This window comes from Manacus candei, unplaced genomic scaffold (genome assembly GCF_025592945.1).
Source record: "Manacus candei isolate 608988 ecotype Guabito, Panama unplaced genomic scaffold, ASM2559294v1 h1tg000014l, whole genome shotgun sequence".
NCBI lineage: Eukaryota > Metazoa > Chordata > Aves > Passeriformes > Pipridae > Manacus > Manacus candei.
Genome location: NW_026138062.1, coordinates 51923109 through 51951087, shown reverse-complemented (window position 1 = coordinate 51951087; position 27979 = coordinate 51923109). Strand labels below are relative to the sequence as shown.

General features: G+C 47.1%; 2 protein-coding genes across 5 annotated transcripts; one reads left to right on the top strand and one right to left on the bottom strand.

The window, feature by feature from the left end:
- Positions 1-572: 572 nt before the first annotated feature.
- PHC1 (polyhomeotic homolog 1) lies at positions 573-21897 on the top strand. 4 transcript variants are annotated; one of them, XM_051779903.1, is made up of 17 exons: positions 985-1026; positions 2667-2797; positions 7629-7785; positions 8375-8485; positions 9671-9748; positions 10269-10310; positions 10521-10670; positions 11612-11767; positions 12858-13356; positions 13677-14437; positions 16022-16169; positions 16279-16487; positions 17073-17187; positions 17726-17834; positions 18510-18660; positions 19149-19380; positions 19714-21897. In XM_051779903.1, exons 2-17 carry the CDS (start codon positions 2688-2690, stop codon positions 19866-19868), a joined length of 3183 nt encoding a protein of 1060 aa, XP_051635863.1. In that variant the 5' UTR covers positions 985-1026; positions 2667-2687; the 3' UTR covers positions 19869-21897. The 4 variants fall into 4 exon arrangements, with proteins under 4 accessions (XP_051635861.1, XP_051635863.1, XP_051635864.1 ...); XM_051779901.1 differs by lacking the exon at positions 2667-2797 and having other exon boundaries at positions 573-1026; XM_051779904.1 differs by lacking the exons at positions 985-1026; positions 2667-2797 and adding an exon at positions 3753-3851.
- A 369-nt stretch (positions 21898-22266) lies between these two features.
- M6PR (mannose-6-phosphate receptor, cation dependent) lies at positions 22267-27795 on the bottom strand. Its single transcript, XM_051779944.1, has 7 exons — positions 27607-27795; positions 26119-26289; positions 25743-25915; positions 25544-25653; positions 25214-25344; positions 24567-24693; positions 22267-24009 (listed from the first exon to the last, which is right to left on the bottom strand). Exons 2-7 carry the CDS (start codon positions 26286-26288, stop codon positions 23887-23889), a joined length of 834 nt encoding a protein of 277 aa, XP_051635904.1. The 5' UTR covers position 26289; positions 27607-27795; the 3' UTR covers positions 22267-23886.
- Between the last annotated feature and the right edge of the window lie 184 nt (positions 27796-27979).

The following is a 27979-nucleotide window of genomic DNA, read 5'->3' as shown; positions in this document are numbered from 1 at the left end:
CTGTTTTACAGGTTATATCATCAGCTGGCCATGAAATTAGATCTAAATAGAAGGCACACCAAGATTACTCTACTTCTGATGATAGGAAGTCTTGTCACCTTGTACCTGTGCGGACTAGGTAAGTAAGAAAACCAAGTATGTGAAATAAGAATACAAACAGATATTTCCAGTCTGTGGTTTCAAATCAGATTGAGGTAGTTCAGCTGCAGCTGAGAGGGTCTGAGGAAGCTGACAAAGCAGAGAGTTGAAAAAGAGCTGCTGTGTGGCAAGCTTCCTTAAGATAGGAGTGTACAGTAAAAGTCAGTGAGGTCTCTGCCTCTTGGAGCAAACATTAGGGAGCTAATCTGTTCTGAGTGGGCAGTCTGATGCTTGCTCAGTTCTTCTGACTGTTGAAAGATGCTCCCTGTCCTTAGTGACATCCACAGGATATATCTTCCAGTGCAAGAAAGGAACCTTTGCTATGTGTAAGCAAAGGTGGGGCAGATGGCCAGGAAACTTCCTCCCATCACCTCACCACAGCTGCTATGTGGATCTTGGTTGTTCAGATGGTCTGGAGTCAACTGGGAAATTTCCTGCAAAGTTTGCAGCTTCAGCTTGAGAAAAAACAAGGTCTAGAAGAGCATAGTACAGGAGGCAGCTAACAGGGAATCTGGTAACTAGCATCTCAGACAGCAGGCTAGATGTTCATTTATATGCCTGTACTATATGAATCCATATGGCACAGTATGCAGGTTCATCGTTTTGCTAAGTGCTGTTCAATCACCTGTATATAAGGTTCATTAGCTACCACTGTCTTCCTGATAAACTGGAAAAAAACTCTGTGAACTCAGAAGGTGCACTTTTCCTCCAGGGCCACTGAGTGTCACCATCGCTCCGTGGCTTGCTCTGCAAGATGCCATTTCTCCAGACAAAAAAATTCCTTTTCAAAAATGGATCGGAACCAAAAAAAAAAAAAAAGGTAATTGGGATGAAAATGGGCTGCTTCTTCCTGCAGAACCCAGAGCTGAGAAGATCTGCATCTAAAACGTGAGTTATCTGTGAAATGCCTCATTTTTAGGCAAAGAATCTGACAGGTTTCCAGCCAGACCCTCTAAGCCAGTCTCACAATTTGCAACATGAGCCTCGGTGACCGTACAAACCTTTCATCCTACTTGCTGACTAGACAGACCACATGCACACAACAGAGAGCACAATCGCACAGGAAATAATTTAAATAATTTATTACAAATATAGTACAGGCTGTGGTGATCAGATTCAAAACTTGGGCAAACATACTGATTGCATTTGACTGGTTTTGTTTACCCCTATGTTCTCTCCATTTGATCCACCTTGATCCCTCCACTTTCCTGCCTGTGATTTTTACCCCAAGCTCACCAGTGTAGATTTGTAAATCCTCAAATTCTCTTTATCGATTCCAACAACACTCCCAGCCTCCAAGAACCCCCCAGTAAGTCCTAAAGCCTCTTTATTACCGTATTTCCTCCTAGTCCTATTGCAGTAGCTCCCCTTCGTTTGCATACATTCCAGAGAGTTTCCTCCCTTGAATCCACTTCAGTGGGTTTTGCAACAGGGACAAATGGCTTAGTCGTTCATCCAGTTGTTGGGGGTTTTAGGAGTGGTTGATTCACCGGGATTACTGTTAGCTTGGTTCCCTGCCTTGTCATTGTTTCTTTGTTCACTATCTGACCTTTTGTTTTGAATAACCTTAAATATCTCCTTAAAAATCAGCCAGTTTTCCATCTGAATTAGGAAAGAACTCTCAGCATTTAGAGCAGGTATGTTTGGTAACAGCCCAAATGCCCTCCTGTACAGTGTATTTTGCTGCTTTTCAGGCAGCAGCAAATGTTATTTTGTGATGCTAAGTCAATGAAAATCAACTCCAATTGATAATGGAAATTATCTCCTGCGAATTGATAGCCTGGCACTATCATTACAGAGCCAGATGGAATGTTCTTGCAACATGAAGCTCAAAAATGTCATTTGCAGGAGCATTTATGCTGCTCATAGCCTCTGTGGTGCTTGAGCTTCTGCATCTTGTATATGTTGGTTCATAAGCTGTCATCCTTAAAGGAAATTCACCAGCTCTCATCTAGATTTAGCCACTGGTCTGACCTGATGGACATTTGTCATTTTCTTAGAAACAAATATATTGATCATAGAATCATAGAATGGTTTGGGTTGGAAGGGACATTAAAGATCATCTAGTTCTGACACTCCTGCTATGTGCAGGAACACTTCCCACAGGATCAGGTTGCTCAAAGCCTCATCCAACCTGGCCTTGAACACTTCCAGGGATGGGGCAGCCACAACTACTCTGGGCAACCTGTGCCATTCTTCACCACCCTCACAGTAAAGAATTTCTTCCTAATATCTAATCTAAATCTTCTCTCTCAGCTTGAAACTATTGTCCCTTGTCCTGTCACTACATGCTCTTGTAAATAGTTCTCTCCACTCGTCATCTAAGATGACAACATTATTGTTAAAACTTAATAAGTTTGCCATAATCAACCACTCTTACCCTAAGCCAGGCAACTGACAGACAACAAACTGATGCTCTTTGAGAATAATCAAGGGAAGTGAGGCCCAAGTGCCTGCATAGCACAGCTTCCCTTCTAAAAGCTGACAGCAATCTCTGGCACTGTGGTTTCTTTACCTTGTTTGTGCAGGTCTCCACTGTGCATCTTTGCATGTGCTGTACACGACATGGGCAGAAAACCTCCCAGGCACCACGGGCAGAAAACCTCCCAGGCACCATCATTACCTCTGTGTTCTGGCTGTTCAGCAAAGCTTGTTCCAGGTACCAACACAAGCAGCTTACAACCTACATTCTTCTCCAGGGCAGAGGGTGACAGGACAAGAGGACATAGTCTTAAGCTGCACCAGGGGTTCTTCAGGCTGGGCATTGAGAGTAATTTCTTCAGGGTGATCAGATATTGGAATGGGCTGCCCAGGGGGGTGGTGGAGTCACTAGCCCTGGAGGTGTTTAAGGGAAGAGTGGACATGGCACTTAGTGCATGGTCTGGTTCACATGGTGGTGTTTGGCCACAGGTTGGACTCGATGATCTCAGGGGTATTTTCCAACCGAACTGATTCGGTGATTCTGCGATACACAAAGCTACTAATGTTTAACAAGGTTAACCAATCTCCAGAAGGACCGACGGTGAAGTGTACCCCAGCACAGGGGACATCTGCTCAGGTCGGCGAAAAGCACTCTGTGCCTGCCGAACCACCGGGCTGTGATGCTTATCAACACTTCTGTGCCTCGGTCCGCCACCCCTGCAGGCCCAGCACGGAGCCGCGAATGCGGCGCTGGGCGGCCGATCCAGCCGGTCCCAACCCCGCGTCCCGCCAGGCTCCCGCTCCCGTCACCAGGGCAACGGGCAAGCGGCGCCCAGGGAAGGGCACCACGTGCCCGGAAGCGCCTCGAGGGAGGAAGTGACGGAGGGCCGGGGGAGCCCCGGAGGCCGAGATTTAAAAAAAAAAAAAAAGAAAAAAAAAAGAAAAAAGGGACTAAAAAAGGAATGTAAAAAAGAAAAGAATAAGGGGGGGTCCGGGGGCTGAGTGGGCGCGCGTCCCGCCCTCCGCCTCCGGGGCCGCCCCGCCACAGCGCGGCCCCGCCGGGAGCCGCGGGCAGGTCCCGCCCCCGGCACCGCCCGCCCCGGCCCGGAGCCCCCGCCCCGCCCCGCCCCGCCCCGCCCCGCCCGCTCGGCGGGCCCGGCCCGGCTGCCCGCGCGCGGGGGGCGTGTCGGGCGGCGGCGGCAGCGGCGGCGGCGCGGGGGCTCGGGGAGCGCGGGCACCGCGGGCGGCGGAGCCGAGCGGGGCAGAGCGGGGCAGCGCCGCGGCGGCCGCAGGTGAGACGGGGCCCGGGGCGCGGGCGGCCGCGGCCGGGAGAGTTCCCCGGGGCCGGCGCGGGATGGAACTTGACAGCGGCGGCGGTGCAGCCATTGTCTACCCGGCCTGGCCCCGGGCAGCTCCGCAGCGCAGCCCCGCTCCCGCCCCCGGGCAGCCGCCGCCCGGCTCCGGGCATCCTGCGGCGCATCCCGCCTCTCCGTGCGGCGGGGCTGCGGTCACGGCACGGCGCGGCACGGCACGGCACGGGCGGTGGGGAGGGCGCCCGCACGCCGTGCCGGGTGAACTTTGCCGCCGGAGTTGCCGGCGGCCTGGGTACCGCCTGCCCCCTGCCAGCCTGCCCTGCCGCCCCCCGCGGCCGGGAAGGGCGGGCCGGGCACGGCGGAGTGGGGACCGGGTGGTGCGGGGGTCCTGCAGTGCTCCAGCGTCGCACCTACTGCTGCTTCCAGAGCATCCCAGAGCAGAGTTAGCGTGTCCCGGCAGCTTCGCACCTCTGCTTAGGTAGCTTGGAAGCTGTTGTGGAAACGTACAGTAACGGAGGAGAGTGCGCTGCAGTAGTCCTGATTATCAGTTTTTCTCCCCCAAACCTATGGGGCAAACCTGTGCAAATCTTACTTGTTTGCTAACTTAGTTTCTCAAGGATGATGTGACAAAACCAGTTAGAAGGTTAGGAAATGTTCTGCAGACAGCAGTCGTGTGCCAGGGGGGAATGAATGGGGTGAGCAAGTAAAACTTTTCTACGAAGTGTTTGATGACTAGAGTAGATGTTTGACCTGACTCTTCTCTGCTCTTATGCTTGAGAAAGGTCAGGAACTTGTAGATGGGCTACCTGTGGTGTTCTTGGGGTGTGCTGAGATCAGCAGTGTGGGTTAGGCTCTGGACTGGCCCATGTTCTCATGCTTGTACTGCTGCCTGAGCCAATTTTCTCCCTTTTCCCTTCCTTTTTGCAGTGTGGTCATTCCTGCCATGGAGCTAAAAGGCCTTTGTATCCTTCAGGGGCTGCCTTTTAGGGGTGCAGTTCTAGCTGTTGTTCAAAGGTTAATTTCAAGTAATGGCCACATTGTTAGTCTGGGGGTTTTTTTGTTTGTTTGGAAAACCCATGGTTTAATCATTTTTAGTGAGTTATCCAACTCATGGAGCAGCTAGATGAGTCAAGTGATGTGATAGCATAGTGATCACTAAATTTTTGTAAGAGGAAGGTGCTGGAAGATGCACTTGGAGGAGGGGAGGGGGTGTAATTCTGCTATTCTGTCTGGGAATAGCCTGTGTTTGGATCGGATTACACTAACATGGAGCTGCAGCCTTAAATGAACTTGCTTGGGGAAATACTGTGCCTTTTCACTTTTGTATTTGGAAAGGGTTTTGCTGGATAACCCTACTTGCTGTGAGTGACTTAAAATTCTTACTGCCCTTCTGCAAAGGGAGAGTATGCTTTTCTGTCCATGTCTCCAAAAGGCCTTCTGCCTGCACAGGAATTCAGCAAAATTATTCAATGCCTCTCGTACCAGAGGTGTTTCAGTAAGATTCTCTTTGTTCTAGGACCTGATTTTAATAAGATCTAGATCGATATGGAATTCTCAAAAATGCTAGTAATGTTAGGATTCAGTAGTGCTGTTTAGTGAGGAAACACAGATTGGTGAAACAGAGCACCAAGTCAGAAGCCAGGTTTCCCCTTTTGCAGCTGTTGAGGGTAAGGGTGAACATTAGTTACATTCTTTCCTCTCACTGACACTTGTGGCATCATAAGTAAGGTAATTCAGCTCACTGATCTGGCAGAAAATGATGTTGAGGGTAGCTTTTCTGCAGAGTTAACAAGTTGATCTACTGAGCACCAGAAATGAGGTGAATGCTGGGAGGTTGAGGGTGAGCAAGGGACCATAAATTGTCTTCTAATGGCAGCTGAGCTACTAGAGAACTCGGTGTAATGTGTGTAGCTTCACTTGCATTTTAACTCCATTCAAAGTACTTCATTTATCCACCACAGTGGATAAAAGTCTGTATTTATTCTCTTCCTTCTCAGTTTGTTTATTTTCAGGCTTCATTTAATTTTTGTGGTGTTGCGCTCTGGGGAAGACCTTTGAGGCAGTTGTTTCTCCAGAGCTTTTATATTCTGGATAGTTTTATTGCCCAACTCTTTCTAGCTGTAGTAGAGTTGTGCCTGAAGATGGTAGTGACCAGTTAGGAGGAGGCGTGTCTCAGGTGAAGAGAAGATGACTTCAGGGCAGAATTACCGATGGCCGATGCTGAAGCAGTGCAGGAAGCCAGTGTTGGATTAGCAGGGAGATGCCTGGGCAGGACTTGAGGGTAGAGATAAAGATGTATGTGGAAGACAGGACTGGAGCAGCAGCTTTCTGCTTGCCAATTAAAGATTTTCCAGATTCTGAGGAGCAGGTTTGAAGCAGCAATTCCTTCATTTAGCCACCCATCCTCTGCAGTGTTAATGCTGTTGCCCTACTTTCGAGTAATCTGCTGTCCTTAACACCATGTCAGAATTTAAAAAGTTGTCTGGTTGAGACTATTGTTAAACCCTCTTTTCTGCTGCACTGGTCTGTTTGTTTATGCACTAGGAAAACATTGTTTGGAGAAGGCTGTGAAGCTCAAAATCTCTGGATTTAGAAAGGGCTAGATAAAGGTGCTGTGCCAGTGGTCTGGACTCCTGGAAACTCATTTAGAGGGGTATCATATAGAGGTCTCTCATATACATTACAGAGGAGCCAGCTGGTGTTTTGGAAATAAATAGGCTGTCAGTGATAATAGGACTATCAGAAACTTTTTTAAAAATCTTACATGAAATTATATCCTTCTAAAAAGTCAGGTTTGTGTTTTTTTTTCCTGGTGGAATTCTGTTGAATAATCACTTTTGCTCCCTTTTCTGACTCTAACCCCTCCTGCCACTACTCCTGGCGTAGCTCACGTTTCTTGCTGTAAACTCCCTGATCATGTCAATGCATGACTCTCTGCTAAGCACTCTCTTCAATCTCACTTCTCTTCCTCTTGGCTGATGAAAACGTTCTCCAGTCCTTTCTCAGTCCTGCAATTCACTGCAACTCATCTTTCTGCTGCTGGAAGATCTCCTTGGTTCTGCATGACCTCTTCAGCAACTTTTGCCTTACAAGTGTTGCCAGTGAACACTTCATCCACTCTGCTTCTGACTCCATTCCTCCTGAAAGCAACTCGCCACCACAGATACCAGCCTCTAGTCTGTTATCCAAGAGAAGATCTGTCAGGAACTACAAGTAGTTAGAAAGTCCATATGATCGGAGAAAGAAAGAAAGGGTTGAGGGCTGGAGGCTAAGTTAGGAGAAGGAGGGACAGAGTTGGTTTATCTGCAGGAGGGCGATAGAGTTGAGGTGCTGGAGGAGGAGAGGATCAGAAGTTGCCAAAGTGCAGTGGAGGACTGGAAGCATGGTGGAATTTGCCTGAGTTCACTAGCTCCTCTTGAAGGAAAGGTCTGTAAACAAATGATTGCCTGAATGAGCTGCAGCTGCTCCTTCACTACCTTTTCAAGATTTCATGATGCCGTAGGTTCCAACTATAGCATGGCAATAAAAATATGAGAATGTGTGCATTACGTCTCTGACTGTGGACATAAAAGATTTAAACTGTGGGTATAATTTCTGGGTGATTTCAGAAGCCCACCATCCCTGGTCCCTGTGATGTAGCAAAGTTGTGCATGGAGCCTGGTTTTGAGATATTCCAGTAAAAAAGCTGTGTAATGTAGTGAAATACAGTTTGTTTTTTTCTGTAGCCTGACTTACTTTCCAACTCTCTCAATGTAGATCTGGAGTCCAGCTCAGCCTGAGCTCCTGGGATCCTGTCACCATGGAGACTGAAAGTGAGCAGAACTCCAACTCCACCAGCGGGAGCTCCAGTTCTGGAGGAAGCACCCGTCCTCAGATATCACAGATGTCTCTCTATGAGCGACAGGCAGTACAGGTGAGACACAGTTATGTTCTGGGGTGGCAGGTGCCTCAGTGGAAGGTGGTGGTAAGCTCTTTCGTGTTCCCCTGAGTTATGTGTCCAAGTGGGAGCATGCACAGAGGACTGTCGTTTTTCAGATTTAGAAATTCTTATGCTAGGCCTGAGTTCTTACAGCCTGAGACATCATGTTTTATAGGTTACTCCTTCAGTGTCCAGCCTCTTAGATATAATCTGTCCTGTGATCCAATACATTGATTTTAGCCTGCTGTTCTAGAGCAAGTCACTCAGTTTACCGTCCCAGCCTGTCTATACCCTCCATACGCGGGAAAACTTGTCTGTGTATGTGACCACACACATCCCCAGATTCCTGGAGTTTATTAAGCTCTTGCAGGTGTGCTTCCTGCTGTCCTGGAATACACCTGTGATTCAGTCTGTTACCAAATTTGTGACTGTAGTATGGATTTTGAGGTGCTAATCTAGTGCATGCTTTTTTTCATTTGGTCTAGGGATGTTCTCGTGGCTGTTACTTATTTCTTCATTGTGCTCTTCAATCACCCTTCAAGCACACACAAGTTTTGACAATTGGGTTTTCCTCTTTATCTAGGCCCTGCAGGCACTCCAGAGGCAGCCCAATGCAGCCCAGTACTTCCATCAGTTTATGCTCCAGCAGCAGTTTAACAGTGCCCAGCTTCACAGCCTGGCTGCTGTCCAGCAGGTGAGTTGCCAAGAGGCAGAAGGAGAGGAATTGGATCATTCTCTGGGGAAGATCCAGAAGTTATCTTCTTGTGCAGTGCCTTGTGCACTGGGGTCATCCTGATCCCTGATGAGACAACAAGTCCTCTTGTTTAGAGTTAATACAAACAGCTAGTAAACTGGAAGCCTGATGCAAAGATTCATTTGTTTTTCAGGTACAGACCAGGGGAAGATAAAATTTGGTATCCCCATCAGGGAAGTTGCACTCCGGAGGCCTATGACTACCCCTGCACCTTCTTTAAATAAAAGATGGGTGGTTAAATCAGCCGTGAATGCAATAATGTTAAAAAACTGTATTAAAGGGAACAGTGGATTGTTACTTCTCTGAGAATAAATGTTTGTGTTTGAGTGAAATTTCAGGCGGTATGCTCTGAATTTTCTGTCTTGAAACTTAGTAGCTCATGTTTTCTTTAACAGCAAGAGGGATCTGGGGTGGATCTTGTCCAGCCAGGAGGCTTTCTTTTTAATTGAGACATATATAGATCAATATGAATCAAGATATTTTATGATGTACAACTATTGAATATTTTTTTTCTTTATCAACTTTGCTCACCCACCAGACTTTATCATCAGTTGAGGATGGATTATGTGTGATGTGAATACAGTTCTGTTTGCGTAACAATATCTCAGTAGCTGAACTCCTTGACAGTTAGTCCAGGATGTAGTTGTTCATAAAATACCTACCTGTTGTCTTATACTACTGAAAGATTAGAATCCTTGTGTCATTTTTGCACAAATCTTAATTATAAAATTAACTAAACTCATACAGGTGAATTCCCATGGGATCAGAGAGGGGGAAATAAAGAAACCAATATTTATATTCCTCCACAAACCATATGTACTATAATCTGAAATTCGTTACTTGGAGTACTACCATTGCATTGTTACTAAACTGCCTAGTTAGCCAGCAAAGTGCTAATACTGCAGGGAATGTCTGGATGTTAACAGTGGATTTCAGCATTAGGGTGAGAGTTGCAGTGTGTAGCATGACAAGCTGGGGAACAGTAGGATGTTTACCCCTGGGTGGAAGGACTGGAGGTCCTTCACTGTCAGGCTAAGGGACTAGGTGTTCTGACAAAGCCAAATAATTGGCCTGGATTAAAAAGTTTGTTCCAGGCACTCATGTCTCTGTCAATCTTTCTTGCAGGCTACAATTGCAGCCAGTAGACAGGCCAGCTCCCCCAACACTAGCACCTCTCAACAGACCACCACCACCCAGGCTTCTGTAAGTAAAACTGCTCCCTCACACATATATTGAAGCCTCCCTATTACTCCCCACGTTGTTTTTTCTCCTCTTTGTATTTAAGGATGGCAGTCAGCCACACAGCTTCTAAGAATGCTGGGAATCCACAATATGCAGACAACTTTGAGGATTTGGGGTGCTATTGTTATTGGTGGGGGTTAAGGAGACCAGATAAGGTTTTTGGGTGGGAGAGGCCTCTTAGCTGGAAAGGTTGACATGGATCTCTGTTTGCTGAGGCTTTGGGGTATGTTGTCATGTATTAGAAAAGGGTCAGGACTTTGGAGAAGGAGTCATGGCAGCTTGAAAGGGAATCTCCTTTTGTCTTGGGCAGAGTAGTAGTTTGTTGAATGAGAGGATGTCTGTTTTGTAGTGAGTATTGAGAAGCTTGGATTTGTTGGGAGAGTAGATGAGTGGGTAGGGTAGAGAAGATTTTGTGGGTTTTCTATCTTTACTTGAGAGGCTGGAGAAAATGATGTAATTTTTTTTGGATCTCTTATTACAGTTGCATGCTAACAGTGATACTCAAGCTCAGCATACGAATGAGGTTAGTATCCAGGGCTTTGGCTAGTTTAGATTGCATAGCCTCTAAGATGAGCCCTCTAAGACAAGAAATTTCTTCTTCTTGGTCCCCTGTGGAATACAGGAAAAAAACTGTAAAATGTCTGTTCTGGCTGTACCCCACTAAGTGAATTTGTACTTATTTCTTGGTCTCCATGTCTTCATATATGATTTGGAACTTTTTTTCTGTTCTAAGATCAACCTAGCCACCACATCAGCTGCTCAGCTGATCAGTCGGTCACAGAGCGTGAGTTCCCCCAGCGCCACAACCCTGACACAGTCTGTGCTCCTTGGGAATACCACCTCACCACCTCTCAACCAGTCACAGGCCCAGATGTATCTTCGGGTAAGAGATGTGCATGCAAAATGTGTCCTGACCGTGAAACCCGCTTACTACCTCCTTCAGTGTCTCTCTGCTTGGGATTGCTATCACCTATGGACTAAGTCTAACTTTATGGATTTTGCAGTATATTTTAAAATCGTATCGGGAAGCTGTTGTCCCTGAAACCACAAATTTGATTCTGGGCTCTGCTTTTGAGGGTAGATGAGCTTTGTATTTTGTGACTCCGGTGAGAATGTTAACAACTGTGTGTCTCTGCTCTGCATAGATGTTAAAGATCCCATAGCACTTCTCACTAGAGTGTAAATGTGAAATATATGTCCTAGACTTGAATATAGCTCACAGAAAAAAACTACTCTTCTGGTTCAGTACTGGAACAGATATATGGTAAATTATTCTTCTACTGTTGCTGTGCTCAGCAAGTTTAGAAACATAAATGAATGTGAACAAATAGTCATTGCTTTAATTGCTTTGAAGTTCAGCTAAATAGAAAACACTAGGCTTGACTATATAGTTAGTCTGGGGCTTGGTTACCTACTTAAAAAGTCAACTGTGTCTCAGTTGACTTCAGATACAGGTTGTAATCCCCATCTTCTCAAGCAACCCTGATCTTGGATGTATGTCTTTTATCACCATTTCCCTACCAGTCCCTGGTAAACATCTGAAAATTCAATGATACCTCAGTTTTTTAGCCAGCCTCAGGCAGTCTGTGGGAGTTGGCCCAGGCCCATGTTTGATAGAAGAGTGCTTGTTTCCTTGAGGAAACTGTTCTCAGTTTCCTGCTCCTGAGGGTTAGGTTCAGTGTTACAGTGCAAGGAGGGTTGGTGGTTTTGCAGTGTGTGACACTGCAGCCCAGTGTTGCTTTGTAATGTTTGCCTGTGGTTCGTTGTCTTTCTTTTTCTCTTCCCCTCCATTCCTTTCATTCCACATCATCTAATCCTCAACAGCCACAGCTGGGGAACCTGTTGCAGGTAAACCGGACCCTGGGTCGCAATGTGCCTCTTGCCTCCCAACTCATCCTGATGCCCAACGGGGCTGTGGCTGCTGTCCAGCAGGAAGTACCACCCACTCAGTCTCCTGGGGTCCATGCAGACACAGACCAGGTCAGTGACACCTCCCTTCCCCCTGCTTTCTGTCATCCCACACTCTGGTCTTTGTCTTAAAATGTCCCTGTAAGGCAGATCATCTCTATTTTATCCCCAACCTGTGTCCCTGTGCAAGCAGGAGATTCTGTTTTCTTTTGCCACCATATTTTCGTGTTTGCTTTTTGCCTTCAGAGGTGGGATTAATTTCCGCTGAAAATTTCTGATGTGAACCACTGGCTGGATCAATCCCATCTTCACAGTTTTATGACTGTGCTTGTGCAAAAAGAACTATGTCCAGTTTTCAGTTACTCTTCAGTTTAATGTCTTTGCCAGAGGTAGTATTCCTTCACCCAGCTGATTTGTTCTTGTAAAGATGGCAAAGATTGAATAGGCCACAAGGTCTTAGTTGCTTCATTCATCTGTAAGTAATTCTCTGGGTCACGGAATTGCCATGGCTTTTCATTTACCTTGTCTTATCCCAGTCATTCTTGGGATTTCCAGTTACTTCATATTTTTCTTGTCTGGAGCATTTTCTTTGAAGAAAAGTCAGCCATGATCAAACTTTGAAGATAACATTGCATTTGGGGGAGGAGTCACAACAGAGGATGGCAGCACCAAATTACAGAGGAACTGGTGAAATTGGAAGGGGTGCTGGCCATAAGTAGATCTGTGGGCCTGCTGAATGGAAAGCCCTGCACAGGGGCAGGAGGCAAGTGGCACAAAAATTGAAAAGGAATGACTGGTCTTTAAAGGAGTATCTCAGTGCTTTTAGAGCCACACTAAACTGGGTCCTACCAGTGCAATGGTATGGCAGGCAGGTCTGAAGGCTGTAACATGCCTCGGAGAAAGATGGTATCCTCAAATCTTGTTCACAAAGTGCCATGAGATCTTTAATTTCCATCAGAGATGGAGCAGGAGGGAGTTCAGGATAATGTGCTTCCTGGGATGGGCCATGCCTGAGCTTTGCCCTGCATCTCCTCATGTGAGACTTGAGGCATCAACTTAGCCTGCATGCCAGTAGAGTGTGTTGCTTACATATGCTCTGTCAAACTCCCAGCAAGTAATGTGTATAAAGCAAATGGATTCTGTTTTGTATGTGTGTTTCTAGGTGCAGAACTTGGCTGTGAGGAGCCAGCAGACCTCCACCACTAACACCCAGCTCCAAGGCTCTGCTCAGAAGGCAGCTCTGCCAGGAAGCTCCCAGGCTTCGGGCTTACCACAGGCCACCAGCGCAGGCCAGACCGTGGCAGTGGCTCAGGCCTCCTCTGGCACTGCTGGCCAGTCCCTCAACCTGAGCCAGGGAGCAACAGGCAGCAATGGTGTCTCCGGGGGTGTGGTGGCAAGTGGTGGGAGCCAGACCTCAATGGGATTGAGCCAGACCTCCTCGGCAGGTGCTGCTGGCAGTTGCCAAAGGAAGGGCACAGGGGTGGTTCAGCCATTACCAGTAGCAGCTGCCCAGGCTGTGACTGTCAGCCAGGGAAGCCAGACAGAGACAGAGAATGCAGCCACAAAAAAGGGCGAAACGGACAGCAGCGGACAGCAAACAGTGGGCATGAACCTGACCAGGACTGCTACACCAGCACCCAGTCAGACCTTGATTAGCTCAGGTAAGTGCACACCTGCTTTTTCTCTTGGAGACCACTGGGCTTTCGCAAGAATAGCATTTGAAAGCCCTGATGGTGAAAGGTTTTCCCACACACCTCCCAGCTTCTGGGTTCCCAGAGACCTCTTGTTTTGAGGGGTTATCCCTCCCTATTAGCATGAGAAGTTGATTTAGTCCCTTATGTCCTCTGCCAGTAAGCTAACAGTCATTTTGGAGCTTAATGTCTCAAACCAATGCAGTGGCTGCCTGCCTTGTTTTTGTTGTTCCCAGCTGCATCGTTACTAACTTTTCTGCTCTGTTTTTTCTCACTCTATGTTTGTGTAGCAACGTATACGCAGATTCAGCCACACTCACTGATCCAGCAGCAGCAGCAGATCCATCTGCAGAAGCAGGTGGTGATCCAGCAGCAGATAGCCATTCATCACCAGCAGCAGTTCCAGCACCGCCAGTCCCAGCTTCTCCACACAGCCACTCATCTTCAACTGGCCCAACAGCAGCAACAGCAGCAAGCAGCATCTCTGACCCAACAGCAGCAGCAAGCTCAGCCTCCACAGCAGCAGGCTCCACCTCAGAACCAGCAGCAGGCTCAGACCCTTGTGGTACAACCTATGTTGCAGTCCCAACCCCAGCATTTGCAGCTCCAGCAGGACAGTCCTTGCCAGCCAGCCACAAAGTCACCTGTTCCAATTCAGTCAAAATCTCTGGTCACCCCCATCAAACCACCTCAGCTTGGGCCTGCCAAAATGTCAGCAACACAGCAGCCTCCACCACACATCCCGGTGCAGGTAGTGGGTACTCGGCAGCAGGGCTCAGGCCAAGCCCAAGCGCTGGGTTTGGCTCAGATTGCTGCAGCAGTGCCGACATCCCGGGGAATGCCAGCTGTGGTCCAGCCTGTTTCCCAAACCCATGCTGCTTCCCCATCATCATCTTCAGCTCCAGCATCCTCACAGGAAGCTCCCCCTCTCACCACAGGGGTGAATTTGGCACAAGTTCAAGGCACAGCCCACATGGTGAAGAGCCCAGCTTCCTCTCCAGTTGTGGCTCAGATGCCAGCAGCATTCTACATGCAGTCTGTCCAGTTGCCAGTAAGTGATACCATTGAGAAGGAGAATAGCATATGGATTCTCTTTGTTCATTCCTAGGACACCAATCGCAGTCCAGGCCCAGGTCAGTGGGATGGGATGGGCAAGGGGTTTGGGGAAAGGGATGTGGAGACTTTTTTGCTCTCAAAAACACTAATTCCAATCCAAGCCCTGGGATTACTGACTACAAGCATTTCTCTTCCACATTATCATTTAAAGGCTTGCCCCAAAATGGGGCAGGTGTCCACATCACATATTAAGTATCACACGTAACAGTGGGGTGGGTTGACCTTGGCTGGCTGCTGGGTGACCACTAAGTTGGTGCTCTCTCACTCCTCATTCACAACAGGACATGAGGAGAAAAATACAATGAAAAGCTTGTGGGTTGAGAGAAGAATGTGGAAATCACTTGCCAATTACCATCACCGGCAAAACCAACTCAATTTAGGGAAATTAATTTAATTTACTGCCAATTAATCAGTGTAGAGTAATTGGAAAAGAACAAATCTAAAAAATACCTGCTTCCTTCCTCATGGGCTCAGGCTTCACTCCCAACTCTTCTACCTCCTCCCCCTGAGCAGTGCAGGAGGACAGGAAATGGGGGTTATGGTCAGTTCTTAAGGTTTTGTCTCTTTCTCATGCTTTTCCCTTGCTGTAGCATGGGATCCCTCCGATGGGATACAGTCCTTCACAAACTTCTCCAATGTGGGCCTTTTCCACAAGCTGCAGTTTTTCGTGAACTGCTCCAGTGTGGATTCTTCTGTGTCACAGACCCCTTGGTATATGGTAGCAGACACTGACTCTAGGCCTCAGAGGATCTCCTAGCAACAGGCTGTGCAGAGGAAAACAAAGATGGTTCATGTTCCACAAGCCTCGTCTGTGATGTTATGAATTGCCTGGTTAGGACCTGCCTAAATCCCTGGGACAACAGCACTTTACAAACTCAGATCATAGAATCATAAATGGTTTGAGTTGGAAAGGACCTTAAAGATCATCTAGTTCCAAGCCCCCTCCTGTGGCAGGGACACAGGCTGCTAGGCCAGGTTGCTCAGAGCTCCATTTAGCCTCACTTTGAGCACTTCCTTAGCCAGTTTCTGAGATTGTTTCTAGACTCCGTCTGCTTCTTCGGGAAGGTGTCACAGGATTTGTCTCATATTTAGAGTGGGGGCAATTATGCTCATAGGGAACATGTGTCCCCTGCTTTTTTGACTCTACTTTGCTGAAACTGATCTGATTTAGCCAAAAGCCTGTTTGGAAATGAATGCCATTCCATTTCATTCTTCCTGGAACAATCCTTTGAGGTTCACATATTGTCTTGATATTATACCAGTATAATATGAATTGGGACACCAGATCCTAGTCCGTGGTATGATAGTGAGTATTGTCAAGCTTTGTTCCTTGCTACGCAAACGCTCCTAAGTAGAGGTATGTACTGTGAAGGAGTTAGAAGCATGTCCAGAAGGAACCAGGCTGGAAATCAAGTATGATGGAGCAGGATACATTTTTTTTTTTTTTTGCCTTTTGTCTGTTATGTTCTTTGCTTTGGAGCTCTTCTATGTGCTTACGTGTTCCTCTTTATTCATGCAGGGCAAATCTCAGACCTTAGCAGTAAAGCGCAAGGCAGAGTCAGAGGAGGAGAAGGAGGAATCACCCAACGTCACTGCACTCCTGCCTGCCAGGTCCTCTCCTGTAACAGACAGCCCCAAAAACATAGAGGAGAAGAGTGGCCTTGGAGGTGAGGTACAAAGGAGAGCTCTGCTTGTGTGTGCTAAGCGTCTGATCTTATATTCCGCTTGAAGTAGGTGGAGCAAAGGGAACTGACTCTTGTGCTGTTAACTTTCCAGATAATTCTGACACTGCTGCCATTGCAACCCCAAATACCACGTCAAGTGAAGGAGCCTCAGTTACCCCCACCTCTGCTTCCACCCCAAACCTGGCAATGGTGTCACGTCAGATGGGAGACTCCAAACCCCCACAAGCCATCGTCAAGCCCCAGATCCTCACACACATTATTGAAGGCTTTGTCATCCAGGAAGGAGCAGAGCCCTTTCCAGTAGGGATTTTTTGTTTTGGGGGGAGGGAGCTGTAGAAGCTTCTTGTGAGGGTGGTGGGCTTCCATCTTTCCCCATATTCCAACTCAGCATTTCTAGCTTGAGATGCAGACAGTGAAGGGGAAGGGAACGGAGGGAGGTGTCATGAATGAAGCAAGGCATTAAGAAGTGTCATTAAAAGAACGAGTTGGAAGGAGTAGAACAAGTATTACGGCAACTGTTTACTCCAGTAGTCCCCAAAGCAATAATTTATGCAAGAATTACAAGGAGGTTCTTCTTTCTGATTTTTAATGAGGGAAAGATGCATTTTGAACAGGCAGTGAGTGAAGTTGAAGCAAATAAGGGGAAATGCAGTTACATGGAATTGCAGGCTATATATGTTGCAGGCAGATAGTATTTGGGGATCTTTGAATGAATGGCCAAGCCTCTGAGTCAGGAAGGACTAATAACTTTGTTCAGTATGTCTCCTTCCCTATTAGGCAGAGAAATTCTTCTGAGCTGAATTTTGAGCTGCATATACTTTGCAAAAGATGCTGAACACAGAGAATCCTTTACTATTGGGTCTAATTCATTCTCTTCCTATCCAGGTGGGTTGTTCTCAGCTGCTGAAAGAATCTGAGAAACCACTGCAGGGAGAGGCTCCTTCTGGCCAGAATGAAAACCTGTCCAGCAATTCTCTGGGAGGGGACAGTGCTTCCATGGGTGAGTTTCAGCACCAGGAGGTCTAGTTAGTGTTACTGAAAATTTCTGCTCTCTGATACTGTATTATTAACTTCATAGACTTGTACCTCTTCCTGCTAACTCTTAAGAAACTCAAGCTATGGACCTAGAATCTCCTTTTCTTGAGTGCAGAATATTTTTTGTTGTTAATATGATCTAACACATCCCATGTCAGTAGTAAGCAGAAGAATCTGAACTGTACCTGTCTCTAATGACTGTGAAGGATGTGTGGACAGAGCAGAGAGTGCAGCTATGAAGATTTCCCCCCCAGCCTTGTAGGATGTGAGGGATATGCTGTTTTTCACTTGTTCCATGAAACTGTACTGACAAAGAGAAAAAACCTGCTCTGTTCAATATCCTGAAGTCCTAATTAGTGGAGCTTCTTCCCCAAGCTAACTACTTACTAGATTCAGTAGAAAATCATGCTTGGAATCTGTCTCTTCAGAAGAAGAGAATCATTGTGTGTGTGATCTGCTTCAGTTCAGATCATCACCTAGTGTGTATCTCTGTGTCTCTCTAGAGCTTGATAAGAAGGCAAACTTGTTGAAGTGTGAATATTGTGGGAAGTACGCCCCAGCAACCCAGTTCCGTGGCTCCAAGAGGTTTTGTTCCATGACCTGTGCTAAAAGGTAATAATAGCAAGACGGAATTTTCCTTATCTCTGACTATGCATTTTATGGAACTGGGCATGTGCCCCTTATCCAAGTAGTTTACAACACTGCAGTATATCTGATTCTCCCTCCATGGGATGTACTGGCCACAGAGATCCTTTAGGACTTTAAATGATTTGTAAATGCTTCTAGGTCCAGAGAGGTGGATGTGGTGTTGAGTATAAACAGAATTTCTGGCTTGCTCAGGAAATGAAGTGGGAAGGGGGAAGTTCTAGGGCTGCAAAGAACTTCTCTTCAGTGAAATGTACATTTGACTGACTAAATTAATGCACACTGATCGCTGTCTGATACATTGGTACTAGACAAAGACACAAGGGAGCATTTGGGAAAAAAATGGGGAGAAGTTAGACTAGTCATTGCTGCTTCCTGTTGATAGCAGAGTGCTTGTTATGGGTCTTTTTTCCCTTAGAGGAATGACTTAATTGACCCTTCAGATGTTAGATCAAGACTCTGGTGTCCAAATATTGCTTGTGTCAGAAGTCTGGACTGGTTCCTTCCAAGGGGAAGTCTTAAAAGGAGGAGGAACAGAACTTGATGGTAAAGAGGAGTTTTATCCCCATCTAGAGCAAGGAGAAGTATTAGGCTTAGATAGATGCTGTTTCTTAACTGCTGCTCTGCTTCTGCTTATTTGAGGTACAATGTCAGCTGCAGCCATCAGTTTCGGCTGCAGAGAAAGAAGATGAAGGAATTCCAGGAAGCTAACTATGCTCGTGTGCGCCGACGGGGGCCACGGCGCAGCAGCTCCGAAATTGCTCGAACAAAGATCCAGGGCAAGCGCCACAGGGTAAGGACATTGTCCTATCAGGCAGTGTAAAATTTGTCATTGCTGGATGTACCACTTTGTCACAGTGGATGTAGTCATACAGAATGTGCTGAGTGCACATTGACACACTTGTTACACAAGGCACAGTGAGCTGTTCCAGTCATTCATTGACTGCAGAAAGTGGATTCGTGTTTGTACTTGTTCTGTTCACTCTGTGTTCACTCCCGTGTGTGTTTCGAAGGTCTCAGTGAGTGAGATCAGCTGACAGCCTTGGTAGAAAACAATCCACATGAATGACTTAAATCGGATTATAGAAGAATCGAATGAGCTTCAGTGCTGATGTGAGGAAGAGAGGGAGCTCTTGGGTCAGCTGCCTGTGGACCAACAGCCTGAGACAGTTGTTCCAGACTATTGGGACAACTTCTGTTTGTCCCAGTGTCTTATTTTGCAGCTAGTAATTTTGAATTTTTTACAAAACACCTTTTGTTTTCTTTCCTATGGGCTTGTAGGGTCAGGAAGACTCGAGTCGAGGCTCTGATAACTCCAGCTATGATGAAGCCTTGTCCCCTACATCTCCAGGACCCCTGTCAGTAAGGGCCAGTCATGGAGAGAGGGACCTGGCAAACTCTAGTATGGCCCCACCTACCCCAGATCTACATGGCATCAACCCAGTCTTCCTGTCCAGCAATCCTAGTCGTTGGAGTGTGGAGGAAGTGTACGAGTTCATTGCATCACTGCAAGGTGAAGTTAAGATCCTCTCCTGCACTCCTGTGATCCAGTAGCATGGGGAGATCTGTTGGCTCTTGTTCTGGAAAGAAAATAGTGTCAGTGGTGCCTAGTGCTCTTGCATGTTTCTGAATTGGAGTAAGTCATACAGATGGATTCTCAAGATGCATTTCTCAAGTATCCTGTGTGCTCAGGGAGACTGAGGACTAAAGTGGGGATGGGGGTTGGTTAGATTCCTAGCTTGCTTTTCTGTACCCGCCAGAGGTGCAGAGAGTAGGTGCAGGGGAGTGCCCAAGGCATGTATGTTTCTCACTACTCTTTTTGTTTGTTTGTTTGTTTGTTTCACAGGGTGCCAGGAGATTGCTGAGGAGTTTCGGGCACAGGAAATTGATGGTCAGGCCCTGTTGCTTCTAAAGGAGGAACATCTCATGAGTGCCATGAACATCAAGCTGGGACCAGCTCTCAAGATCTGTGCCAAGATCAATGTCCTCAAAGAGACCTAACAGCTCTGAAGCCAGAGGTCTCACGTTTGCTCTGAGCCCAGGGCAGCTGCCAGTTTTGGAGCATCCTGCTGGGGCGGGGAAGAATGGAACAGTCCCCTGTGGTCTTGCATTCAAGAAGAATGAGAAGGAATTTAACTGATTGAAACTGCCATGCACAAGCCCATGTCTTGGTCTCTTAATGGTGCTATGAGGTTGGGGAGAACTGCCACCTGGGGCCTTTAAACAACTTCCCTTCTTACTGATTTTGAATATGACTCCCCTATATACCACATAAAACTGTGAAAGGGATCTCTTTCTGTCTTAAAAGACTTCTGAAAGGGAACTGCCCTCATCTGTGTTTGCCGTGGCAGGTCTGCTAGATATTAGTTTTGAATATCGCTGCCAGAACTTGAGGCATAAGAGCTGGCCCCACATGGACATTGGGAGCACCTGTGCTTGGGGTTTCATGAAAGGTAACTAGAAAATTTTGAGTGACAGAGGTGGACAAAGAAGAATTTGAGCAAAAGGGGCTGCTGCTTTTCCACTTTTAAAAATACCTAGGCTGCTCATGAACTGGGTTTAATAGCCATTCCAGCACACATACCAAACTTGAAGGCCTGTGGCAATAGGAGCTGTCGTGTCTTCACTCTGCATGTCTACAGGAGACAGTAAAGCTAAAGTGTTGTGGCAGCTGTTCACTCCAGGTGCTTCTCTCAGAACCAGTCAGAGGATTTTTCCTGAGTGCTCATGACAAAGTGATGGGAAAATCAAAGGGGAGGGAGATTGTCTAATATTAGGGAACCTTGCAGCACTAGGTTTGTCTTCCCATTGTGCTAGGGCATAATTTACAGATCCAAAGGAGTCTCCAGAAGCACCAAGGCTCTTTGTGAAATAGGCTGGGGTTTTTTTGTTTTGTTTTTGTTTTTTGTTTTTGTTTTTTTGTGTTCATGTTTTCTTACCAGTTTGTATTCTTTTGTCTGTCTTCATTATCCTCAGGAGAGCTTATAGGACAAAGTTTAAGCTGGCAGGACTGTACTGCCTGCCTAAGGCTCTTTTTTTTTTTCGTGTTATAAAACAAATATTTCTCTTCCTCAGTTAAAAAACTGAACACACCCCACAACAACTGAATACTAATTCTTTAATGTTACTTCTCATTTCTGAAGGGTAGAAGTTATGTTATAGACCGAGTTCCTCCTGTTCAGCCCCTCCAGGTTTGGGTTTTGGCTTTTTTTATATGTGGTATTCTGAAGTTTTGTAACCAAATTGCCAAAGGTGAAAATCTGGGCAGAGTTCTCTTCCAGAAGCACCTCTGCTTCAAACAAACAGGCAAAAAACCTGAAGGAATTACACAAACTATGAAGAGGTAAGTGCCCTCTACAGCCAAATACCTGAAAGCAAGATGGTGTTATAAACCATGTATCTTGGCTTTTCTGTTTTTAGAAGTTTCACATGAGTATTTGAGTGAAACATAAGACTGTTCTGTGTGGAAAGCATCTACTGTTGCAGAAAAGCTGTAGTGACATGGGAGAAGGCCTAATAGCATAGGTAGGAAAACATTAGAGATCTTTGGAATGGCCTTTTTATTGACCCCTCTTAGAAAAAGAGAGGAAGGAAAGTGCTAGTAGATGGATAAAATGTGGCAGCAGCTTCCTTGCATTTTTAACTATACTGTTGGATCTCTTTCATTACATCCTTGTTCTTGGGAGAGAAGACTTCTGCGGCTTCATGAATGAAAATAGGCCCAAAGAAAGTTGCCTATGCTTGCTTGCACCCTGATAACACTATTTGGTCCAATGTAATCTGAGGGCAGGGAAGGAGGAGGTTAGAATCAGCAATCAGCAGAGGAAGTGTGCCCTTAAACCGTTTTATCCTTAGCAGGCTGGGTGTGATAGAACTCCTGTTCAGTTTGACCCTTGGCAGGGTGGGCAGACAGCTAGCCTGCCAGTGTTACTAGCTACTTCTGAGGACTGGATTTTATTTCAGTCAAATGGGAAGGCTTCCCTTCTTCATTTCATGTTCACTGTTCTTAATAAAAGGATGCTTGATCAGGCTTTGCACGTCTGGCTGCTTTTTAATCCCCCTCCTGAACCTGAACATTAACCGAGTCTTTGAGAAGTACAACCTTCATCACAAAGCTACTTTTGATTTTTGTTGCTTCAGAAGAATACAGAGCATAATCCATCCATCCATAACTACCTGAGCTTTTTAAAGTTTCAGTTTTGAAAGATGTGCATAGCTTTCCCTCTTAAACCCTAAGGGAACTGGAGTGAAACAATGTGGCAGCAAAAACCATGAACTAACATAAATGGATTCATTATTGGCAAGAGTAGTTCAGGCACAAGGCACCGCCTTTCAGCCTTGGGTAAGAAAGATACTTTGCCACCAAAGCAAGCTCCTGTTACATCAGCACAACACTTCATAAGGTTTTTTGGTCACTTTATTTTTGAAAGTTGTGTTTTGTACAAAAAAAATTACCTTTAACACCACCATGAAAAACAGTTACAACAGACTTCCTATTTTTCCCATGTTATGAGAAAGACTGAGACTGTAACAAAAGTCAAAGAAAGCAGGAATTGTTTGCCCACTCTAAACCCAGCAAAAAAGCAGGGCTACCCCTTTTCTCTCAATGTCGTTGTTCAGACAGCATTAAAAATACATGAATCTTGTCTGTACTCTGCTGTTAACAGTAGTGGCTTGATTATTCACAGTCTCTGCCCTCAAGACTGAGGGCAGTTCTCCTGCCAGTCCACAATAGGGTAGAAGGGGATTGCTCAGAGTGTAGCCTTTCAAATAAAAAGCAATTAAGAATCAAGGTGCCAAGTTCCAGAAGGTTCCCCGTAAGTCTATAACTCAGCTGTACCTGCTTTTCACCAGGGCCCCAAGAGAAGATCTCTCACTCCCAGACATTGGCAGCATGTGAGTACCATCTGCACAGGGCAAGTGTATTAAGACTGGCCTGCACCATGCTTAAGGGGACAGTAATTTATGAAAGTTGACCAAGTAAGTGCAAGAGTCCCTTATTTTAAATGTGTTACCATTCTTATCCTGGACTTCTGTGGTTCCTATTATATAAAAATAAATTCTGATAGTTTCACAGGAAAACCCTCTGCCAAACAAGGAACTTCTGGCAAGCATGAAATCACAATGCTGACAGTGACTGTGCTGTGTGGGCAGTCACCTTGGGAAGCTTGTATCAGAACTCAAATGGCAGCTACCTGTCTCATTTTGTCTTAATGTCAGTTCAGTTTCAGCAAATGTTCCTTTTCCTTAGCAGCACACTGTTTCCTTTTGCTTCTCAATGATTGAGAAGACAGAGACAATATTTTGACTGAACTGAAGTCATGAGACTATATTTAACTCCTATATCTTTTTAGCATCGCCCCTCTCCAGTCTGAGAGGCTGGCATGCATCCCTTTACAGCTGTTGAAGGAAACCAGTGCATACTTCTCAATACTTTGCCGTTCGTAAAACAAAAGACTGCACAGGTGCTAATGCCTCTTCCGCCCCCAGAGTCTGGCATAGAGCACTCTGTGCCAGTTATGCCAGCAGAAACTGTGTAACAGTGCAGAAGCTAGAAAAGCTGAAAATGCATTCAAAGAAAAATAATTCCAGTGTAAACCCTAGGGAAAAAAAGACAAAATATGCCTTTTACAGTGTCAGCTGTTTTAGCACATGGCCTTTTTTCCTTCCCCTTTCTGCACCTATCCATGGCCCTTTTTTCTTCTCAGTGATTCATCTCCCATTCCTGCTCAGTGCTGAAAACTCATATTGCTTTCTTGTTGTCTTTACTCAACTCTCAGCACTTCTCCCCCAGCTTTGCTGCATTTTCAAAAACCTAAAACAGCATTATATTTGTAAGACACACCATCAGGGACCAGTGCTGTTCACATCCAGAGGCATCCATGGGACTCAACACACCGGAGACGGCAGAAGCAGTGTAAAGAAAATCAGAAGTGAGAGAAGGAGAACTGGCTGGGAGGCACCCGGCTAAACAAGCACTGGGAAGATGGGGAGAAAAGAACTTGGTGTGGAAAGCCTATCACATTGGTAGCAAGTGGTCATCCCGTTCTTCTGACTCCTCGCCCAGCTGGTCATCCCCCACACCACGGTACGCGGCTGGCGCGTTTCGAGGCTTGGATCGGCACACAAAGTCACAGCCGTCCTACAAGCACAGGACATGGCACCAGCATCAGACTCTGCAACTGACTCAGCATCCAAAGCAAAGCGGCTCCTGCGACTTCTCTTTTGCTAAGGGATTATGCTTATCGCTGTGCTACCTAAGACATGTCCCCAGAACTTGTCTTGACATAAAAACATCCTACTCGGTCATGAAAGCTCTGGGTATATTGATTAACAGTGTGCAGCAACATCAGGCCAAGGCAAGCACGAGGGATAAATGGCACTGCCTATAATGACCAAGGGAGGGTTTCAGGGAGGTCGGACATGAGTATTTCACAGTCCCCAGGTGAACATTTCTCTCTGCAAAGCATTAATCCCTAAAAAGTATGTGTTCCAGTTACGTAGCAGTTGCAGGATAGCGGCAGGGAATTGGTCTTGGCAAGGATTCAAAAACAGAATACTCAAGAAAAATGAAAGAGATATCTTCTTCTTCTGCTTCAAAGTACATCACTCTGGCAGTAGGTCTACCCAAGAGACATAGTCTGCCATTTTCTCCTAATACAGGTACCAGGCTGGGAATATATAGGGATTTTCACTCACCGCCACCAAATTGCCCAGATCTTGCCAGAAGGCAAAGTGAGGAAACTGCTCCATGCCCTTTGCTCCCACTACAAGGCGCTGGTAGAGGAACCCACCAATGATGTAGACTGCAATCAGTGAGGCAAACCTGGAATGCAGAATTAAAATAAATAAATAAAGCTGAAGAAATCCTATAGACAACCTATTTCAACCCAGCTACCTGCCTCATATTGGCATTAGAGCGAGTATCTGAGCACCACTCAAGGGCAGAGCTAAGGTCCCCAAATTATCGATTTGATAGTATAAATCTTTTAGCAGCATTATGTGAAGCAGTGCCTCTAAGCACAAACACAGAAAACAAGTCAAGACTCCTAGTCTGCATTCTGAGCTCTAGCAAAGAGCCATTATACATTTTTAGGAAGTCACATCTCCATGTTTAAGTGCATTTGTCTGTAAGCTATGAAGGAGACTCTTTACAGGGAACAGAGCAGCCCTGCATCATGCTTAGAGCAAGAGCTTTTGTCCAAAAAGCTCAGAGGCATAGTAACATCTAATGGTGGCTGTGGGTAGGTATACTACAATTAGTTAGTCTACTATAGCATTTGTGAGGTTTCTAAATAGCACTGGAGATTATGGCCTAGGCACAAACAGCTCTTCCAATGACTCACGTGATCAGTAGAATGGAGCCAACGCTGAGGTGGGAATTCTCAGCTGGACAAGCCACACTGCTGTCCATCTCAAAGAGGTAGAAACATTCCTGCTCCTTTTCCCGCTCTTCAGAAATAATGCTGAATGAACTCTGTAATTTGGAAAAGTTAAGTCATGTGAAAACATGCCCAGGCACACTGAACTTTACCAGGAGACAGTTTTATCATTGCTGGTGCAGCTAGGCAACAGATACTAGAGGACACCTTGCTGGCCCCTCAAAGCCCTTCTGCTTACAAACAACTACTTGTCTGGCAGCCTCCTGATCCTCTCCCACCTCATATGTCACTCACCGCTGTAACTCCTCGCTTGCAAGAAATCATTATCACAGCTCGTCTCTTCTCACCACTGCAGTGACTGCCATATGAATCACCTCCTTTATAAATCAGCATGATCCAGTCACCTGCCAGGAGAGAAACATACAGGCTGCAAATCCAGATCAGGAGGCAAAAGGCAGCTGCTGAGTAAGAAAAGTGTGGAGTGGAATCTTACTTCCATTGAAGACCTGGGTTTCATTGATTCTTCCTATCACTGTGGTCTTTCCGTTCTGTTTATCTGTTTGCACCAGGCCACCATAATCGTGAGAGGTGCTGTTGACCTCCCTGCAAACCCTGAATTGGTAGACGTAGTTTTCCGTTTTGCCTTTCTCCACAGTCACATTAAACCTGCAGCAGGGAAAGGACAGAACAGACAGCCCATCGGATTACAAAGAACAATTCTCAGAGCAGCAGGCACTTCAGACCTGCAAAAGTCAGAGTCCATACAGACGGGGGAGCCCATTTTGCAGTCCTACCCCAAATCTTCCCCTCCTCCTGGCCCAAAGGCTGGCACTGCACAGCCCCGAGGCCTGCAGGGTGTTGTACTGTACCTCATGTGGCTCAGGGGCTCCAGTTTCTTCAGCAGGGCTCTTTCCATTTGTGACTCACTGCTTTCATCACCAATCACATCACAGCTCCTCTCTTCAGACTGCTCAGCCCCCGCTACAGCCAGGGCCATAAAGACCAGCAGCAAGGCAGAGGTATGGCAAGGTGATGACATCCTGGACACAAGCCACAGGGAACACAGAGGATTAAGTGTTTCAGCCCCCTGCGAACTAACTTCAGGGTCACGGAGTCAATGATTAGCCAGTTCCTCAGTCCTGACTGCAAAAAGGAGAAGGTGAACTCTAGAAACAACTCACAGTTCCCAAGAGACGCTAAATCTGAGTCTCTTACCTGGCCAAAGGCAATTCACTTGGCCCACTTGGGACTCTTTTCTGAATTTTCCCTTGGGACCTCAAAACATTTTGCTGCTGAGCACATTAATTAGCTGCCAGACCAGAGTCCAGCAGGTTGAACACTGGAGTAATTTTCAGGCATAAGCCACTGTTATTGCATTGCACCGAGAAGCCAGTCAGCAGAAAATTATTTATCAGGCCTCTAATCAATCCTCTTCACAGATCTCATGTAAAGAGCTCACAGGAAAGACCCACTGTGATTAGTCAGGCTCTGTTCAAGTGGCTTAATCTTAATAATTATCTTTCTAGTGCTACTTTAGCTGAGAATCTGAAAGTGTTTAATACTGCTAAGCTGCAACTTCACAGAACTTTTATTCTGTTTACACAAGGGAAGGAGGAAAGCAAGACATCCTGTGTGAGATCAAAGCAACGAAGCTGTAATGATAACAATACTAAAATCTAGAAGACCTGGCTTTCAGGTTCATGCTAAAATCACATACAAAACATTCAATGATTGCACGAGCCCACCAGCGCGGTGCAACAAATTCTCCTGCCGCAGATTTTGGTAAAGCCCCACGTGCTGGCGGAAGGCAGCCGGGAGACCCTCAATTAAACAATCACCCGGCTGCAGACGGGCACAGAACCCATCTGACTGAACCCAATGGTTTCCCCGCATCCCTGCCGGACACTGCCGAGCCGGGGCTCTGCTTGCCACGGGGGCCAGGCGCCAACACAAGGTTAGAAACGCCTAAACCACAGAATCGGTCCAACCTCCTCGCACAAGCAGGGCCGTCCTAGAGCACAATGCACAGGATGGCGTCCAGGCGGCTCTGGAATATCCCCAGTGAGGGAAACTCCACAGCCTCTCTGGGCAGGCTGTTCCAGTGCGCGCTCGCTGAAATGAGGAAGCCCGTGACACGAGGGCTCGTGACTCGTCTCTCCCGAGGCCACAGGCAGGTCCCTGCCCCCAGCACTGGACACGGCTCCTCCCGGGAACCTGCCGCGCGCCGCCGGAAGCGACCCCGGCCGGGCCCCCCCGGCCGCTGTCCCGCGCTCGCCCCTGCGGCTCCCCCTCGCCGTGCCCCGCTCCGCACCGTCACAGCCCCAGCCTCAGCCCCAGCCCGAGCCCCGCGCACCCACCTGCGGCCGCCCCCGCGTCCTCCCCGCCGCGCACGGGCACAGGCGCCGCCGCCTGTAGGGAAGAGAGACCCGCGGGTCACGGGTATCCCATGCTGGGCGGGCCGCAGAGCACAGGCACGGGCGACACCGGCCTCCTCCACGTCCCGGCCGGCTCCCCCGCCCGCCCCGCCAGCCGGAAAGAGCGTGGCGGAACTCGCGCTGCCACCAATGGGAGCCCGGGAGCCGCCGGGATCGCCCGCCCAGGAGCGGCCCCGCAGCGAATGGAGCGCGGCGGGGAGCGCCGGACTGCGCCGGGCCCCGCCCACTTCCCTCCTCCACCCAATGGGCGGGACTGACGGCGCCGGGGCCCCGCCTCCCCTCGCTTCCCGTTCAA

Excerpts from the sequence above, each read along its gene's own strand:
- M6PR (XM_051779944.1), bottom strand. The coding sequence starts at position 26,288 with ATGTCATCACCTTGCCATACCTCTGCCTTGCTGCTGGTCTTTATGGCC. Across the intron at positions 25,345-25,543 it reads GCAAGCGAGGAGTTACAGCG|AGTTCATTCAGCATTATTTC; the intron begins GTGAGTGACATA and ends TCCAAATTACAG. Across the intron at positions 24,694-25,213 it reads GGCTCCATTCTACTGATCAC|GTTTGCCTCACTGATTGCAG; the intron begins GTGAGTCATTGG and ends TCTGCATTCCAG.
- PHC1 (XM_051779901.1), top strand. The coding sequence starts at position 893 with ATGCCATTTCTCCAGACAAAAAAATTCCTTTTCAAAAATGGATCGGAA. Across the intron at positions 10,671-11,611 it reads AGGCCCAGATGTATCTTCGG|CCACAGCTGGGGAACCTGTT; the intron begins GTAAGAGATGTG and ends AATCCTCAACAG. Across the intron at positions 18,661-19,148 it reads TCCAGGGCAAGCGCCACAGG|GGTCAGGAAGACTCGAGTCG; the intron begins GTAAGGACATTG and ends ATGGGCTTGTAG.